The 19461-nt window shown below is 48.3% G+C and overlaps 1 protein-coding gene across 9 annotated transcripts; it reads right to left on the bottom strand.

Moving 5' to 3' along the window:
* Positions 1–19164, bottom strand: oca2 (oculocutaneous albinism II). 9 transcript variants are annotated; one of them, XM_061779880.1, is made up of 24 exons: positions 18958–19129; positions 15217–15402; positions 14211–14306; positions 13919–14116; positions 12117–12174; positions 11938–12010; positions 11674–11843; positions 10879–10961; positions 10506–10659; positions 10362–10433; positions 10185–10250; positions 9939–9995; positions 8468–8592; positions 7755–7893; positions 6304–6436; positions 5769–5916; positions 5544–5601; positions 5339–5447; positions 5047–5174; positions 4341–4400; positions 3028–3132; positions 2870–2963; positions 2543–2636; positions 322–554 (listed from the first exon to the last, which is right to left on the bottom strand). In XM_061779880.1, exons 2-24 carry the CDS (start codon positions 15393–15395, stop codon positions 467–469), a joined length of 2487 nt encoding a protein of 828 aa, XP_061635864.1. In that variant the 5' UTR covers positions 15396–15402; positions 18958–19129; the 3' UTR covers positions 322–466. The 9 variants fall into 9 exon arrangements, 6 of the variants coding, with proteins under 6 accessions (XP_061635865.1, XP_061635864.1, XP_061635860.1 ...); XR_009789426.1 differs by having other exon boundaries at positions 417–554; positions 2820–2963; positions 18958–19145; XM_061779881.1 differs by lacking the exons at positions 4341–4400; positions 5047–5174 and having other exon boundaries at positions 1–554; positions 18958–19135.
* Positions 19165–19461: the final 297 nt, after the last annotated feature.

Here is a 19461-nt window from a genome sequence, read left to right as displayed (position 1 = left end):
TATTTTACAAACATCAACTTTATTTCCTCCGGGGTTCCTTTGCAGCGGCGCCGCTGACGAGACGTCGTCACAACTAAAGTTCGAAATCATCACAAGTAAATCAGCGCTTTACATCAGATCTCTGCCAAAAGAAGAACATTATTTTACGGATATATGTGCCCAAAATATTACACATGAACGATTATAAAATCCCTTTAGCTGGGTGTTATGGTTACCTTTAAACATAAATAATATGGACATACTTTTGGGAGGAAGATTTTGTTTAATAATTGAGGTCACATTTTACAACATTGCATGACGACCGTTCTCTGTCTTCTTCATTGGAGGGAGAAAAAAAAAAAAAAAAAGTACGATTTTGGCCGCTTCCTCTGATTTCTTCTTCTTGTTGTTGCTTTTCTGGTTGGCGGTGAAACGGGAGCATTTGGAGCTTTGGATCCCCGATTGTGTTCCGGTTCGCCGTCCCTGATCACATGTTCCATCCGAGCCCGATGTGAGTGGCCAGCAGGTAGCACATGCTGATCATGCACGTCATGATCATCATGGGGAAGCCTAACCTGGCAGATCACAGACAGGCCACAACGTTAGAAATAAATGGAACAGTTGGACGTTCAAAAGCTGAGTGAAGGTCCAGTTAAGTTCGCCTGTAAAGGTTAGAGTGCATTTTAGGTTCATCCTGACAAAGAGGGCGGATTTATTTGCGATTTCTTCAGTATGAACTCGCCGGTGCCCTCACTCGCCCTCACGTCGCCCTCGTCCGCTCGAGCGACTGCAGATGGTTCCGCGTCCTCCGTGGACACATGGCGGCTTTGCCCCCCCGGCTCGTCAGCCAGCGCAGATCCCTTGGCAATCCTACACGCGCTTTGTGCCGGTTGTGCCAATGATTATTATTGGGGCCCAAGAAACAGGAAGTTGTGACATTTTGCTTTGAAGCGGCTCGGTGGGGTTCATTTTCCCGCGACGAACTCGACCGAGGCGTTCGCCAAACGTTTGACATAAAACAGGAGAAACTCATCACAAAAATGTCGCCCCTGACATCAATCGAACTTAGCAACATGACATTAGATAGGTATGGCTATCATATTAGTATGAATAGCGTATGAATTCCAAAGAATTCGATTTATGTATTTCTTTTTTTGTCATCATTTTGATTGCGAAATTGAGAAAATTCATCTTCCGAGCTAGTTTAACTTGAAATTTGGTTAGTAACAGATAGCACATGCAGACCCACCCAAAAACCTCTGACGTTTTCATTCCTTTTTGTTGCTTAGCTACCAGGATAGCGCAAAAAAAAAAAAATAAATATATATATATAAATAAATCACAAAGTTGTCCTTTTGATGTTAATGATTATTATTTCAAATTTGTGTGAGTCCTTTCAACCGAGAACGGCAGCGGTCGCTCGCGTGTATAACGACAGTCGCAGTCAGTGAATAAGCGGACAACAATCCTCAGCTGTCGGGCGCTCTCAGGGGGTCTCCCCACCAATCGGCACCCCCCCTCCGAGCAGCCGTGACCCAGACGACATAGCCTAGCCCACTTGAGATCGGGGGCCGTACTTCCATCCAGGAAGTGAACGGGACCCAAATGCAGTCGTTCTGGACCTTTAATCATCCGACTACCCCCTTTTGTAGCCTGAAAACGCAAGTTTTATGCTCAAGTTCATATTTATTCCACAAACCAATACTATTAGTCTGCCCCCCTGTCGTCTGTTATTTGTATGCATTATTAACCAATGTAATGCGTTGAAAATAACTTAATCTAATCTATTCACTCTCTTGAAAGCTTGAAGTGTTTGACGAGTGTTGTAAAGCTCCGCCCCTTGCCCCACACGCTGCGGGAGCCGTATCGGCGTTATGTCACCTCAAGATTGAAAGTCCGGATAACGAGTGAAAGTAGTTACGTTAGCAGGCCTGTTAATAGCGCCTTTTACCAGAGTGTCTGTCCTTCTCGTTAAGTACTTGTGCCACCTCCGCTCAAGCGGGATGGCCTGCTGTGGCTCTAAAGCTGGCTGCCATAGCAACCGGCTCTGCGGGCTCGTGTCCAGCGCACAGACGGGAGTCCGAGTCGGGGTTGAGCAACGTATTCTCCTCCGCAGCCGAGCTAACCCTAACCGCTGCACCCATTCAAGCGGCGGAGCGAACAATACAACGCAGCAAGGCGGACATTTGTTTTCGGGCCGGTCCGTGCATATTGATGACGTGCTACAGTATGGAGACATATGCACGACATTAACATGTAAGCAGACCTTCGGGCGTGGTAAGATGGCGGCCAGATCGTGCTCCATCGCGACCTTGACTTGCGAGTTATTACTGTGCTGTGTGATTTCATACAGTCAAATCCTGTTGAGGGCATTAAGACAAATAATAATAATAATAATAATAATAATAATAATGTTATCAAAGATGGACCGGATGAATGGCATTTCCATTCGTCCGTTCATTCCGAATGGGAACGTTGACCGGAGATCCGAGTGCGATTTGAGTTCCGAGCGCGGAATGAAATTCCTAAGTCAAAGTAAGAAGCGCATTCATTTGGTCCTTACCTGAAGAACTCCACGAAGGAGAAGCCGTAGCCGTGCTGCTCTGCGATGCCGGCGCACACCACGTTGGCCGACGCGCCGATCAGTGTGCCGTTCCCTTCGCGCGCACACGCACACACAAAAGTATCTGTTACCGAGTTAGTAGGTCATCAGAGTTACATGGAACACATGACCAAGGGTTAGTTAGTAACCAGGATGTAGGTAGGTAGGTAGACGTAACTGATTTGTAGAGGAAGAGGGTTATGTTCTCATGTTCTATGTTAGTTGATTGTTTAGTTACCAGGACTACGGAAACCGTTAGTTCATAGTTTTGACGGGGGTGAGGCTGACCGCCGAGGCACGCTCCCATGGCCAAGGCAAAGATGAGCGGTTTCACCGGCAGGTTGACGTCTGCGTCCTGACTCAAGTTGATGAGGACTGGAATCTGCAAGAACAACACGTTTTTTTTTGGGGGGGGGGTTGTTTCGGGGCTCGAGTGCGTTTCTCACCATGGTGGCGGTGAAGGGGATGTTGTCGATGAGAGAAGAAGCCAGGGCGGACACCCACATCACCAAGATGATGGCGACGGCCATGCGCTGGTCCTCCGGTACGGACTGGAATCAAACCGAGAACGACAGGAAGAACATCCGTAGAGGTCGGCAGAAAAAAAGTCCCAAAAAAAGTACTTGGCAAAGTAAGGAGTGGAAAGTATAGACATCTGTTTTCAAAGGTCAAAAGTAACGGGGAAAAGAAATATGCAAGTAGAGACACCTGAAAAATCCATTGAAGTCCAGTGACAAAGCATCTGTACTCGTTTTTCAAAGATGGTTCACGTATTGCAGAGTTTTGCTCCATGGAGGCACGAAACGACCCAAATGAGATCTGTGCCTTGCGCCTGTCGCACGCTTGCATGCAGATGGCTTTTTTCGCAGGGAGTCAGGCGGAAAGAGCTCCCGGCGATTAGCCGACGCGCTTATTACGCCGGCAATCACGCTCCCGAAGACGAGGACATTCTAAGCCAGGCCGGGTGGAAACGTACAGAAGGAAAGGACGCACAAAAAAGACGAATGGAGTCAACAACTGTACTTAAGTCAAAGTTCAAAAGTACAGACAAAGAACTAAAAATGCACTCCAGTACAAATGTAAAAAGTAAAAAGTATTGTCTATACAATACAGTAAACCCCTGCATATTTATGGTTTGCATAAATATGTAAATTTGCATAGTCGCGGATTTTATTGGGAACGCTGAAAAACACACCCATTCAAATGTTGCTTTAGCGCCATCTGGTGGGATCTTGCATGTTCAACTGAGGCGGAGGGTTAGACCTTGTGTTGGTAACTTCGCGGAGCGGCGTCCATCGGCGCATTTCAAAGTGGGAGGTTTGCGCCGCTGCGGCTGCGGAGGTGTTCACTGCCCAAGTCAATCCTGTACAATCCAAGCGGCTCCTCCCATTCCCTTTAAATGTGGCGAAACGTCTCGCATCGGGAAGTGTCGAAATGCGCACGAGGACGCAGTCCTCCGTGAGTGACTGGAGTATTGACCGCTCGCGGGTACCGTTACCAAATACAGAATGAACTGGTCGAAACCGCTAACTTGCCGCGGAACTCATAGTTGCGTGCCAGCCAATGCGTTGACGAAAACGATCAAATTCAGCAAAATCGCGGCAAAACTTGGATGAGGTGCTATTAGGCGCAAGTTTAGACAGACTTCCTGACACCAAATTCTCACTCTGCCGAGCGCATCTCCAGGGGACGCACACCGTCTGCCAAATTGCCCAACATCAACACCCACCGCTTTCGACGCGGCGGCGCCGTCACTTACTTTGATGAGCAGCGCCGTCTGCTCGCCGATGTAGTCGATGAGCTGCAGCTGGGCCAGAGCCTGCGACATCGGGGGCAGAAAAAACTAAGATGATGAAAATCCGATTGATAGGGGACTTCCAGACTGTGGAAGTTTCTTGTGACTGACTTTGTTTCTGCTGTGTAAGGTGGCGGTTCTAATTCAAATCTGCCCATCACATTATTACTGTATTTACATTATCTGGCGGTTTTTACGCAAGACTGGCAATCACATTAGAGATGAGACGCAAACAGCCGAGAAAATGCGCCACTGAGAACTGTAGTGGGCCTAAGTCCTTTTTCGTCATGTTAACAAAAAAAAGGCATACAGTATCTTGCAGATGAACGCAGGCTGAAGTCAAGTTTAAGTTCCAATTTGGAAGACGACGGCAAGTCCCTCAGTCGTGGTGGCTAAAAGTAGCGTCATCGCAATCAGAAGCAAAAAAAAAAGTATCCCCAAGAAAGACATTTAGTAGATTTTGTTGTAGCGAATCACACAAATGACAGAAAATGGAGTTAGCCCACTCTAGTTCTCAGTGGCTCAAATCATATCAGGAGTGCAACTTGCCCGCCTCTGTGGATTATTTCCAGCGCTTTTGCGAATGTGCACAGTGGCGCTTATGTGGTGTTGACTGGCCAAAGTTGTAGATTCTTTTTTGTCTTTTTTTCCCCCCAAAAAGAAGAAGCACCTCCATCAAGACGAAGAGGGCAGCGAAGAAGAGCAGCGTGGCCCACTCCACGCGGTGCAAGATCATCTCAAAGTCCTGAATGTCGGCCAGGACCAAGAGCCACAGCGCGCCCAGGATGGCGATCCAACCTGAGCGCGACACCGCACATCAAGACGTCAGAAGACGTCAGAAAACAAAAGCAACCAACAAACAGGCCGCTCTAAGCCAATGGACACGTTTCGGCCATTTCAGCTCCCGCCAAAGGTCGACGGCGACTCGTCGTTCGACTCGACCGGCGCGCCCGCGCCCTCACCGAGATCCAGGTGGATGCCGGGAACGAAGGAGTTGACGAAGAACACGAAGATCACCACGGCCAGCACCGACACGCACTTCGCCAAGAGCGCCTTGTCGCCGATTCTGTGCTGAAAGAAAAGACGAGACGAAACACTTCATTCCGGACAAAACGTTCGTGGAGGTCAAGCGTTGGGAAGTACGTCGACAATTCCGAACTCAAATACCTTCTTTTGCAGCTCTTGAATATTCTGCTCCCAGTTCTTGTCCTCTTGGGAAATTTCTCTGTCAAGCACATTTCTTGTCACGCTCGAAATAACGCAATGTCTGACCGGATTATTAAGACTACAAAGAGTTATCGGGTGAGTTTGTTTTGTTTTGGTTTGGTTTTGGTTTTGGCCGTAGCATGACACGAAAGCCGTCCTCGGGAGGTTGGCCGAGGTTGGCTTTACCTCTGGAAGGTTTTCATCATCTTGCGCAGCAGACCTTCCAGGTTGAGGACTTTCTGCATGAGGAGACATTTGACGGCCGTCTCTTCGCGGCTGGCCGGATTGATGCGCTGCGCCGTCTGCCTCCACACCAGAATTTCGTGCTTGAGCTCTGCGGCGGATTCAAAGCAAATAACAATAACATGAAATGCGAAAGACGCCTCGGAGGGTGGCGACGGCGCCTTCGACGACGATGCGAGCGGCGAGCCGCCCCGCCGACCGGGAACACACGAGACGGAAATGAAACGGTCAATACGGGTCGGCCGCAGCTATTCCGGTAAGCGAATCCCAACGATTAGCGAGCGTTTTTTGGAAATGTTTTATTGGACAGTATTCAGCGGTCTCTTAATTAGGCACGCCCCAACTTACAAGTTGTTTTTGCTTTCCTTTGGCGCCATCTCGCGCTGTCTTCAAGCGAGGCTAACTCCCACGGGATGAATTGGCCAACGGGAAAGGGTTTCACGAGACTTGACGACCTTTGCGCCGCGTCGGAACTCACCCACTATTTCCATCGACTCTTTGTTGTAGAGCTTCTTGTTCCAGTAGAGCATGCGCAGGAAGGGGAAGGACGTGAACAGGACCAGGCATATTCCCAAGAACATGTAGCCGGTGAAGTTGGCAAAGTCGATGCCCTGCGGGAGACGCACGATGAAAGAAAGAATTTCAGCCCTTTCCAGACGTCTTACGTTAAACCAGGTTTACGGTCAAGCGGTTGTTCGGAAAATATCTGCCTTTGCAAGAATCCCATTTCCCAGCAGATGATATGGGCGGAAGTCAGTCATGCGGAGCGATTTCCAGGGAAGACATTTGAATGGACTGTTTCTGGAGGAACACGCCGTTCAGCTCGAAATTGGAGATCAAAATCCGTTCGCGTTTTCAGCAAAGTATACGGCGCGGAAAATAAACGGAGCCGTCGATTCTTGGGCCGTTTGCGGGAATGCGACTTTGACGGGAGGGTTAGGGTTAGCCGGCCCGAAATTCAAACGCCGCGTGCGCAGATCGACGGGAGCCGCTAAATTGGGAAGCTTTTTCGTTTTCGTTGATTCGCATTTTGCTCAACGCGGCGATTGTCGGACGATTTGGTCCATTTCCAGATAACAGACTTTAATAACGGACTGCTCCTGGAGGAACAAGCGTCCGCCTCGAAATTGGAGTTTATGTCGAGGAATGCGTCGACAAAAAGGTATTTTTCCAAGGCAGAAATGAATCCGGAATTGCTGTTTGAAAGAACCTCGGAACGATGACCGGGCGGGCCTCGCATCATGTTCTCGTTCTCCACGCAGCTCGCCAACGCTCGACATTTTGGCCTTGGTATCCGCTCCGTCGATTCCAGAAAATGCGGATCTCGCCGTCCTGCCGTCCAGTTTGTCTTGGCGCCGCTCACGACAAACTGAGCAGTGGGCGGCGGACAGCGACGGGGGGACGCCGGTCGGTCGGGCTGTGGCTGCGCTCTGATAAGGACAGTTTGTGTGCGCATGCACGCTTTGCTGGCCTGTTTGTTTGCTCGCGCGCGCGCGCGCGCCGGGGGATATTTCGGGACGCGATCCGGAGACAGAAACGCCGACCCGACTGTTTTTACATTTGATAGCGCCATGTATAGAAAACCGGCACATCATCGAGCGCTCACTCACTATTGGTCAGTTTGTTGCCGTGGCGGGAAGTACTGAAGCGCTGTACTTAACAGGCATCTATCTGTCCCTGTGTTTATTTGAAAACAGATATCGATGTTTTCTACTCCGCACTTTGTCAAAATAGACAAAGAGTTCCTTTTTTCAACCTCGGCGGATGACGACACGACATTACTTTATGCAGTGGTACTCAAGTACATTTCCTTTTTTAACTTTTACTCGAGTAATTGAATCAGTACCGCTACTTTTCCCAAATCAATGTTTTACTACTTTGGGAGAAGGTTTGCCACCGCCGACAGACGAGGACAGACAAAGCTCCTACTTGTCTGCGCAGGTCCTGATTGGACACGATGATGACGTTGGGCGGGTCGCCCACGGCTGTGGCCGCGCCGCCGATGTTGGTGAAGATGACTTCTGCGATCAGCACGTGTCTGGGGTCCAGATTGAGCACCTCGCACAACCTGCAGCAAAGACCGCAGAGGAATCAAACGGCGCGTATCCAGTGGCGCCTTGGCGTTGCTACGTTACTCGCGACTACTGCGCAAAAAGCGGACCCCCGAGAACGAACTCAGCGACGCCACCTTGATAGCAAGGCAAATGCAGTCCCCGACATCCGTTTCACCGATTAACACACAATTTGGATGTACGGAAAAGTCCCAAGGAGCGGACAGGAAGTCGTCATTTATTTCTCATTAGGTGGCGTTCCACGGAAAGCTGGAAAAGTTTAGAATTTGGTGGATGTTTTCTATCAATACAAGACGAACGAAAAAGTCTCAAGGACCCAACCCCCCGAAATTGAACGGGAAGTCGGCCATTTTGAAGTTTGAAGAAGCCGTTTCCCACTCACTAGCGCCCCTACAGGAATGTTGAGAGAAGTTTTCCCCCAAAGCCTGTTTCACACATCAACTTGGAATTTGGCAAACATGTCGATCATGACGGGACGAACGGAAAAGTCTCAAGGGATTGAACGGGAGGTTGGCCATTTGTTTTCTTTGAAGCCAATTTGAATTGGACAGCCACGGCAAATGGCGGCACCTGATGGTGACGGGGGTGAAGAGCATCACGGTGGTCACGTTGTCCAGTAAGGCGGAGAGGATGGCGGCGATGAGGCACAGGATGATGATCATGGGCCACACTCGACCTTTGGAGAGGCGGTAGGCCTGCCGGGGCGAAACGCAACCGTGAGTTAGCGAGCGGGCGCCGAGATGCAAAATCCAAACGACAGCGGACCCTCGGACGACCAAAGTCGGGAAATTACGAAGGCGCGCCAAATGTCCGGAAAGTTAGCGCTAGCTACATTTCCACGGGACGTTAAACCTCCTCGCCTGTTTTACAGGAGAAAAAGACAACCTTTCATTTTCATGGGAGACATGTTCGGGATGGTCATCTCCTTTTAGCCAATCGTGTTGCAGCGGGGCGTGTCCTGCCTACAAATTACGTGGGAATCCTAAAAACGCGTCACTGGCGTAGAAAGTTGAAACCAAAAAAAAAAGAGGCTTGATTTTTAGTACTTTTTTTACTTTTACATCATATACATAATTGGATTTGAAAAAGAATATTTTTACATGGTATATGATTTTTTTTTTTCATTTCTTTTGACACTATACATGAATTGTGTTCTCGTGACAATAATTCTTGATTTTGAACATTATACATAAACTAGTTTGATATATGATATATGTTTTGAAGACTTATCTCATATGGAATTTTCGCCGATGTGTTTTTTGTCACATTATACATACGCTATGTTCTCATATCAATATACATTTTAAAATTGTACATGAACATTCTATTGAAGCTTTTCTCATATCAAATCTATTTTGACATTTTCTATGTCGGCTTTTCCCGCCCACACCATTCTCCTCGTATAGACATTTCTTTGATTGTTCTATATTATAGATACATTTTTATTTCTTGTTTGAAAATGAGATTTGAACTATTTTTGACATCGTATACGAGCCTTTTCTGGTGTATCATAATATCGCATCTTCTTTTATTTTTTTTGCCGTTCTATTTGTAGTTGTTTTTCATACAGACGGATCGTATCCGACTTTTCTTCTTCTTCTTCTTCTTGCCCCGTGGCGACAAAAGCTGCCTTTTGCATGGCGTGAGACAAAGGAAGCACATTCCGCATATTCGGGATTAACGGCGAGCGTTCCCGGAGTCGCCCTCGCCCCCTCGACCTCCCGACCTCCGCGATGACGATGAAGGCGCGCTGGAGGGCCCTCAGGAAAATGGAGCCAGGCTGACTCAAAGGTTCGCCACCAGGAAAATTCTTGATCTCGGGCCAAAGTGCCATGAGGTCGCGGCGACCTTTCACCTTTTGAGCCGCTCGTGCGCGGACGTTCGCGAGAACAGGAAGTCACGCGAAAAAAACCGCTGAGGCGGACTCGTCTGTACTTCCTGGGCAGCAAATGCCAACGGTGCGCGACCATTCAAATGTCAAGCGTGGTCGACGTCAATCTTGCGGGCAAAATAGGAATCAAAGCGATGAACCAAAACCAACCTTGACGGCGCAGTAGTCGAAGAAGCCCGTCTCGGAGAAAATGGCCACCAGCACCATCTGCCGGAAAAGGCAACATTTGGGAGATTTCATCGGAATGCTTTTTTCATTCAATTTCATTCTCCTTTCCTGCCAGATTGATTATACGACTCCAATTGAGACATTTGATTGGATTATATTGATCTATATTAGGGCTTTTGATTGGATTGGATTGAAGAATCCAGGTTCTCCATCTTGGTTTGGCCTCACCATGCCAAAGAGGAGAGCCAGCGTCTCGTAGTCGATCCATTCCACCACCTGGACCAAACTGGGTCGCTGCGGGAGGGAAAGCAACAGCGCCCGCAAAGCGCGTGACCGAAATGCTGAGGAGTCGGCCATGTTGACGCGCGTGACAAATGCGGAAGGAGGACGCGCTCGCCCACTTACGTCGCCGATGACGGCCAAAGCGGACAAGGCCGCCAAAGATCCCAACATGGCCGCCAGAGTGCGATGGACGATCTGAAAAACACAAATACACGATAGATGTAATACAATATATTTCACAGACGTTGCGTGTCCGCGCGCGCGCACCTCGGAGATGATGAGGACGTAGACGCCCGCCAGGATGACGCCGGCGACGGCCACCTGCGTCTCCACGCTGACGTAGAGCGACTGGTGCGTGATGGAGAGCGGCACCGCCTCGTCGTCCGTCGTGAACGCCTGCGCCGTGATGACGATCGGGTCGCTACGTGCGGTCGGCAAAATTCAGGAAAGGGAGCGTTTGTTTTGGAAGTGGAGCAGAAAGGGCAAAAGTGCTCGTTAAAATCATTCCCAAGCTGCTGGAAGTGGGAGTGGGAGGGGGGGAATAGGGACTTAAGTAAAGTACAAATACCTGTAAAGTATACTAAAGTATAGTGACAAAGTATTTGTACTCGGTTACTTTCATAACGAGCGTGCGTCGTACCCGCTGAGCATCTCGAAGGTTTTGGTCAGCAGCAGTTGGTCGCTTCGCTCGCCGTGCAGAGGAATTGTCCAGTTGTAAAGCACCTGCAGAAAACAACAACAAAAAATGCTCGCTTTAGTTTCGAAACTAAAAACGATGACGGGCACAAAATTGCAGAGGGCAAGCGTCTCTTTTTCGTAATATTATGACTTCAATCTGGAGAATATACAACTTTTTATTTTCATCATATTACGATTTTTGTACTAAAGTAAGAAAGTCGACTTTATATTTGTAATGTTATGATTTTAATCTTGAAACTTTATATTTTTCTCCCAAAAGTGAATATTGTTTTTCTAAAAAAAAAAAAAATAAATACAAAACTTGATAGTTGTAATATGAATGAATTCATTCCCTTTCTTCTCAAAACCATCAAACAATTTTTCAAACTAATATTATGACTTTAATCTGGAAAATAAATGAAAATGCAAAAACAAAAGACTATTTTCATATATACCTTGACTTTCAACTGGAAAATACACAACTTTTGTTCTCAAAAGCATAAAACTATTCTATTTTCGGATATAATATTATGACTTGAATGTGGAAAATATCCAACTTGTTTTTCTCTTTTCTGAACAATAAAAGACTTATTTGCATACTATTTTGACTTTCATGTGGAAAATATCTGCTATAACTTCCTTGAATGTAAAAACGCTACGACTTTTTATACGACGACGTCGTGCACACCGGAATTCCTGCGAGACTGTTGCCGCTGTTTTGGTTAGCAAGCGTCCCCCTCGCCCCTCCCGCCCCCACCTGCTGCGCCCTCCTCCTCCGCTGGCCCGGCGGCTCGGTCTGCTCCACCCGGACGAGGACGTACTCCCGGCCGGCCGGGTCGGCCGCGCCGCCGCCGCCGCCGCCGCCGAACGGGCCTCCCACCTGCAGCTTCAGCAGAGCGTTGTCCCCGAAGTCCGTCAGGTTCATCGCTGCCGAGCGGCGACCCGTCAAGGAATAAAAGCCGCCCTCGAGAAACTCCGCCTTTGTTTGTTTGTTTGTTTGTTTGGAATATGAAGCGGATACAGAAGCTGTCGCTCGCCGAGACGGCCAACATCCTCCGAGGGTTGTCCCGGTCGGGATACATGCTGAAGAACAGCTGAAACGACAACAACGACGACGACGACGGGGGCTGATTTCCAAAAGCGAGACAAATAAAAGCAATTGAGCCGCGCTGATGTTGAGCGAGTTAGCGACAAACTCACAGTGCACAAAACGACCAGAGCGAAGATGGTGGCCACTTTGGAGACGCGGAAACAGCATCTGGTGACACAGCAAACAACATCTGAACATAAATGACTACTACTTCGATAAAGGTAGAATATTGAAGTATAGATGTGGATACGTTTGGCTTGGGGAAAAAAAGTTGTCTATTTTCAAAATATGATGAAATTGACATCTTATATTTTGCGGGGAAATGTATGTATTTTACAGACTAAAGTCACAATACAATGTCACAAATATCAAGTTTGGGTTTTGGGTTGAAAAATTGGTATTTTGGCGGGAAAGGTTGTACAATTTCCAGAGTCAAGTCATCATGTAATATTAAGAAAATCATGTCATACGCTCTGTTTTTTTAGGGCGGGGGGGAATTGGAACAGCCAAAACAATAATAGCGCATTTGGTGATACTTTTCCGAAACACGAGAACGGAAAGGATGACTTGAAATTGTCTTTTTCTGGATATGCAAGCCTTTTTTTTTCAGAATGCGGTGAGAAGGAGAAGCAAATAAAGCAAATCAAAGTGCAAGCAACAAATGAAAACACAATTTGAAAGAATTGTAAATGAAGTCATACATCATCTTCTTCTTCTTGTCCCTTGAGGGGTCGCCGCAGCGCGTCCTCCTTTTTTCCGTGAGAGCCTATCTATCTCCTGCTATCTCCTCCTCTCCAACACCAACTGCCCTCACGACATCATCCTTCCCTTTCTTACCTTCTCTCGGCTCTTCCTCTCGCTCTCTTGCCTTGGCAGCTCCATCCTTCTACCAATCTACTCTGGACGTGTCCAAACCTGTATTTTTCGAACATGCTTCTCCGCCACTCCAGACTCCACAGTTCCTCTCTGGGTACTCTGTCATAGGCTTTCCCTAGATCCACAAAGACACAATGTAGCTCCTTCTGACCTTCTCTGTATCTCTCCATCAACACCCTCAAGGCAAATCTGATGCATCTGTGCTCCTCTTTCGAGGCATGAAAGCATGCTGTTGCTCGCAAATACTCACTTCTGTCTGGTTCATCCACTTTATTCCTCGATGGTTCCCACAGCTCTGCACATCACCCTTGTTCTCAAAAATGGCCACCAGCGCACGTTTCCTTGGTTCCTCAGGCATCTTCTCGCACGCTAGAATTCTATTGAACAAGCTGGTCAAAAGGCTCCACAGCCAGATTCTCCTAGATGCTTCCGTACCTCCACAGGAAGGTCATCCGGACCAACTGCATCCTCTTTAATGCCTTTCGAACTTCCCCCTTACTAATCACTGCCACTTCCTGGTCCACCGCACTTCATTTCCCTCATTCATCAACTCCTCGAAGTATTCTTTCCATCTAGCTAGCACTCTGCCGGCACCAGTCGACATATTTCCATCTCTATCCTTAACCCCCCTAACCTGCTGCACATCCTTCCCATCTCTCTCCGGCCAGCCTGTGTAGATGCTTTTCTCCTTCTTTAGTGTCCAACCCGCCATACATGACATCATACGCCTCTCGTTTGGCCTTCGCCACCTCCATTTCTCGTTCAGCTCTCGGTCGCGTCCCGCCTGTGGGGCAGAGCCGCTGATCGCATGACACGCAACACCCTCGATTGCAGGTTTCGGCCTCATCGCGCGATCTGAAACTCTTCTTTTCAAACAACCCCGAGTCCATTTCTCTTCCCATCGACACCGCGGTCAAATACATTGGAAAACATGTTTGGAAAAATATTGCAAATGAAGTCATACATGCATGCATATTCAAGATGAGAAGAGAGGAATGAGCAATTCCAACGCAACAATTTGCGCCGCCGGCCTCACTTGAGACCGCTGGCGACCTTGAAGCCGACGCCGAGGTGCTCGAGGGCGTCGCTCTTGTCCGACGAGTCGGAGCGCAGCAGCGACAGGCCGGTCACCTCGCTGCCCAGGCGGTACCTCCTCTCCAGCTCCACGCCGCCGCTGTCCCAAGGCTCCTCGCCGCCGTAGAAGCCGGGATCGTGCATGCTCATGTAGGCCGTGCTGCAAACAAATAGAATACGTTGATATATTTGCTTGGGGGGGTTGTTCGTCGTCGTCGTCGTCGTTTTTTTTTTGGGTGTTCGAAAGTGCTCACCTGTCATCTCGCGAGAACCTGAGCAGAGGCGACCGTTCTGAGGTGCTGGCCGAATTCGCTTTGCCGGTGAGAATATTAACCGCGGTAAAATTGTGCCTGGAACAAAAACACAAAACGATCATCAAACGTTCCAAAATGGCTGATTCAAACCGAAATGGGCGACTCGCTGTTCCCTTTTGCACATGGGCCCTTGAGACTTTTCCCTGCGAATTTCACGTGGATCGCTGAAACAGGTTTTGAGGTTACAAATTCTTTGTAACTTTCCAAGTGGCACGAATGGGTGACTTTTGCTTGCGTTGCGTTCAGGACCCCGAAAATACTTTGACAAATAAACGCTGGCCCATTTTCCCGAGGAACACAAAGGCTTTTTTTGGTGAACTCTGACCGCGACCGAGCAGGTGCCCCATCTGTGCGGGCACAGAGAGCATCTGCCAGATGCTCTCTTGCCCCCAAAGAAACAAAGAAACAAAGAAACAACCTCCGTCATGAAGTCGGCTTTTGGCTTTTTTTTTTTCCACCTGCTGCTGCTGCGTTCAGGGACCTGCACAGAAGCGCAGCCGGGTCCTCACACACACACACCGCTCAATTGGGCATCAGTTAATGCAGATTGTCCTTGGTTGGTCACGATGGAAACTGCCAAAAACGCATCATTTGGAATGGGACAGCTTCTTTTTGGTTTTTGTTGGGAATTTTTACAAATGTTGACGTTGGCATTCCTTTCAGTTCGGCTCATTTATTTGTTTTTTTTCATTGGGCAAAACTTTGGAATTTGAGCAAAATTTCAAGAGAATCCATCTTTAAAGCTGTAAAAATATTTTGAAATTTCAACCATCGCAGACCAAACTCTGATTGTTTGGCTTTTTTCGTTGGCAAACATTTTGGAATTTGAGCAAACTTTCAAGAGAAGACATCGCGAAAGTGGCACAGAACATGTGCCGTTCAAGCGCGGCGACCCTAAAGTCGCACAAAATGTCCGAGTTCGGCCTTCGGGCCGGTCAGTCCTCACCTGTCTTCGAAGCCGTCGGCGCGGACGCCGGCCGACTGTTGCCGCGGCTTCTGCGTCTCCCGCCGCTCCGAAATTCCCTGCAGCAGGCGCAGCTCGGCGAAATTGCCCGCGCCTCGGCGGGCGGGCGCCGAGGCCTGCGACATTTCCAGGTCCAGGTTGCTTTTGTTCTCCAGGTACATGGCGACGCTGCGGGGGGGGGGGGGGCGGAGAGCAGCAATTGAGGAGACGCATGACGTCACCCACCGGGCATATTTGGGAACATCAAAATGTTGCTTTGTCCAAGTGAGCGGAAGAGCTTCATTTCGTCAGGCCGCAGCCTCGTCGAATAGAAAAAGGGCTTTTTTTCCGCAAGCAATTTTGCCAATGACAGATTTTCGCTAATCGTGACAGGGCTTAGGGTCCTGTTCACTTCTATACCTTTCGGTGACTCTTCCAGTCTCTCTGTATCTGACTAATAATGCTGCAATTGTGCAAATTCGGCCCCCGAGGCGACATGAAATTCGAGTAAACCGCAAAAACGAAGAAATAAAAAACCGCGACCCTGTGTCGGGTTCTGAGGCTCCGCATATTGTCCTGTGTGACTTTTATTGAACCACAAAAGCACGGTGCCATTGTCAAGGAAGAAGCGTGTTGCGACAAAGAGAGGAAGTGGGTGTCACTTCGTATGTCACTCGCGTGCATTTTGCCGACGGTTTGCTCGCCAAACTATCCGCAGGCGAGGACAAAATTAGAAATACAATGGAAGCATAGCGTACGTCTCGCTCGGTCTTAAAAGCCATTATTGGCTGACCGTCGGCCGCTCATGCAAAATAGCCGGCGGAACCGTCGTTTTCAGCCTTCACGTGACCCACAAATCCGACACATCGGCTGAGCCGGGGGCGGGGGGGGGGGAGTCAGCGGACCGGACCGGCTGGGCTCCGTCGGACACGTGCTCGGGAATCCGACGGGATTATCGCTCGCATGCGCGTCGAGCGGAGCTCTCGTGCGTTAGCCCAACTGCGGAGTTCACGTGGCTTTCCCCACGGATCAAGTTCGATGCCGCCGCTTCCCAAAGCCCAAACGAACGCAGATAAATGATCTGCCGGCGGTCCAGGCTCGAGCTCACTCGAAGACGGAGGGAAAATGCTAACTCCGTGCTACTTATCGTTATTATCCATATTTGCTTTCATTGATTTTTTTGGTTATTATATTATACGTGTTATCATGTTACCAGAGAGGTCGCGTACGTAGTATTACGTACCTACTATTTGCAGAATAACGCAATGCTGTCGTTGTTAGCTCCAAATGCTAACATTATGCTACTAGAATGCGGTTAGGGTTAGGTCGACATGACAACACAGAGGCTGAACTCTGATTGGACAAAAAAAAAAAATCCACATACGCGTAGTTGAAGCAGTGCAGCCAAGAGAAACGCTACCAAATGAAGAGAATAGACTGTTGGAAAACAATTTCCTGGAATACACATTGTCATTGTTGGTCTGCACAGAAACCCTAGCTGGACCCTGACCTCCCACCACCGCCGAAGGTCAACGGACAGATGTCAGAGTCTCGACGCACCGAGGTCTCGCGTGACTCGTGAGAACGGCCGGCGCTTTTGCGTCTGACGGTTTCACCGGCCTCGTCCCGGCCATGAATGAACCTTTTTGTGGCCGCCTCGTGCCCACGAGCAAGACAAACTGCTTTTTTAACAATTTGACACTCTCTCTCTCTCTCTCTCGCTTATTTGAACCACAGAAGAATGAGCCCTTTTATATACTTTGGGACAAATTTGATGCATTTTGACATAAGACACAAGTAAAAAATACCTTCAAAGGAGATTTTTTGCCCTTCCTGAAATTTGATGACTTGTCCTAAAGTGACCCAAAATAGACAAATATGAAAATATTTCAAAATGTCATTCATTTACACAGGTGCTACAAAGTCAGGACAGACCCATTTCAGACTCAAGACCAGGGCAAAATGAAACCAGGTCAAGACCAAGATTGTTCGAAGTTCAGACCAAGTCGAAGGAGCCAGATGAGGTGGCCGGGGCATCTGATTCGGATGCCTCCCGGACGCCTCCCCGGTGAGCTGTTCCGGGCACGTCCCACCGGGAGGCGGCCCAGGACACGCAGGAGAGACTACATCCTTCGGCTGGCCTGGGAACGCCTCGGGATCCCCCCCGGAAGAGATGGATGAAGTGGCTGGGGAGAGGGAAGTCTGGGCGTCCCTGCTAAAGCTACTTCCCCCGCGACCCGACCTCGGATAAGCGCTAGAAAACGGATGGATGGATGGAGACCAAGTTGAGATGAAGACTTTGTGAGGTCAAGACCAAGACCGAGGTAAGTTAAAACCGAGTCAAGAGGAGTTCAGACCAAGACCGCGGCAACATGAGACCAAGTCAAGAAAAAGACTATGGTAAGTTCAGACCTAGTTGAGACCAAGACTTTGTGAGGTCAAGACCAAGACCAACACAGATCAGGACGGAGTCAAGACCAAGACTTTGAAGAGTTCAGAACTAGACAAGACCAAGACTATGCAAAGTCAAGATCAAGACTGAGGTAGGGGACCAATTCAAGACTTGAAGGACTTCATAGCAATTGGGAGACCAACACTGAGACAGCATGGCACCAAGTCAAGATCAAGACTTTGACAAGTTAATACCAAGTCAAGACCAAGACTTTTAGAAGATCAGACCAAATCGAGATGAAGAGATAGATTAAAACCAAGTCAAGACCAAGTAAAGACGTTGAAGAGTTCTACCAATTGAGGCCAAGACCGAGGAAACTAACGTGACCAAGTCGAGAAAAAAAGACTATGACATGCTCAGAACTAGTTGAGAAAAAGACTTTGTGACGCAAGAACAACCTAGATCAGAATGGAGTCAAGACAAAGACTTAGAGGAGTTCAGACCAATTTGAAACCGAGACTGTGGCAACATGAGATCAAGTCAAGATTTTGAATAGTTCTAACAAATTTGAGCCTAAGACTAAGGTAACGTGAGACCAAGACGAAGGCAATGCAAGACTGGTTCAAGACAAAGAACGATGCAGATCGAGACCGAGCAAGGCAAAACGAAGGTGTTGACAACATCAGACCGATTCTAGATCATGACTTTGCAAAGTTCAAACGTAGACAAGACAAAGACCGAGGTAGACTGCGACCAAGTCAATACTTTCAAGAGTTCAAAGCAATTTGAGACCAAGACTGAGGCGAGATGGGACCAGCTCATGACCAAGACTATCTGACAAGTTGATACCAAGTCAAAGCCAAGAATCTGAGACCCAGTTGAGACAGAGAGGACCAATCGAAGCGGCTTCTCTCCTTCCCTTTAAAAGCGGCGCAATTGTCTCGACTGTGTATGCGGAAGAGGACGCAGCGCTCCGTGCATCGAATGGGTCCTTTTCATATACGGTCATTGGATTGATAACGGTAAAGACACTTTTTCTCTACTTTTTATGTGTAAATGGTGCTCATGCTGAAAAATCGATCGATATATCCAAAAATGAAACCAGAATCTTCAGAAAACATGTCGCGACTCATGACATTACAATTGGCACACATAACGGCAAAGACATTTTGGCAGGAACAAAAGTGAAGCATTTTACTTTCGAGCTATTTTCTTTTCTTAGAAACAAAAACATAACTTTTTGTATGATAACAACTGCCGATATTTCAAATACTCTTCGTAGTAAAAAAAAGAATGGTTTCCATGATATGAAAAGTGGCCAATTTGAGAGGAAAGTCGGCGAGGGTACCTACATTGACCAAAGTTCTTCAAGCTGATGACGGTTCCAGCTCGTGACCTCCTGACTGAGGACGGAGAAGATGGAGAAAGGGGAGCGAGGGAGCGAGGGAGCGAGGGAGGGAGGGAGGGAGGTCGGAGGTGTCGGCGTCTCCTCTCCCAGCAAAGGAGGAAGACGGTCCTCGGCGCCCTGGTGAAGGAGAGCTCGGCCGCGAGGAGAAGAAGGAGGAGACGGAGGAGGAGGAGGAGGAGGAACAATCTTGTAATGGCGGCTTAACACAAAAGACTTTTGCCATTCCCCCCCTGCAGCCCCTTTTTACTCGTAATCCTCACAACGCTGCTTCGTGACTGCATTTCTGCACTGTTCTTACCGGTTTGTACTTTTTGTCTCACAAATTCATCGGGAGGGAAAAAGTTGTCGAAATGTCGTTTTCACCAAGACAACATACGACCACAAATCCAAGACACGACACTATGTATGGAGGTTATTCTTGTTATTTTGAAGACTTGTTTTCTTTTTT

This window comes from Phyllopteryx taeniolatus, chromosome 7 (assembly GCF_024500385.1).
Source record: "Phyllopteryx taeniolatus isolate TA_2022b chromosome 7, UOR_Ptae_1.2, whole genome shotgun sequence".
Taxonomy (NCBI): Eukaryota; Metazoa; Chordata; class Actinopteri; order Syngnathiformes; family Syngnathidae; genus Phyllopteryx; species Phyllopteryx taeniolatus.
This window is presented reverse-complemented; position numbering and strand designations above follow the sequence as displayed.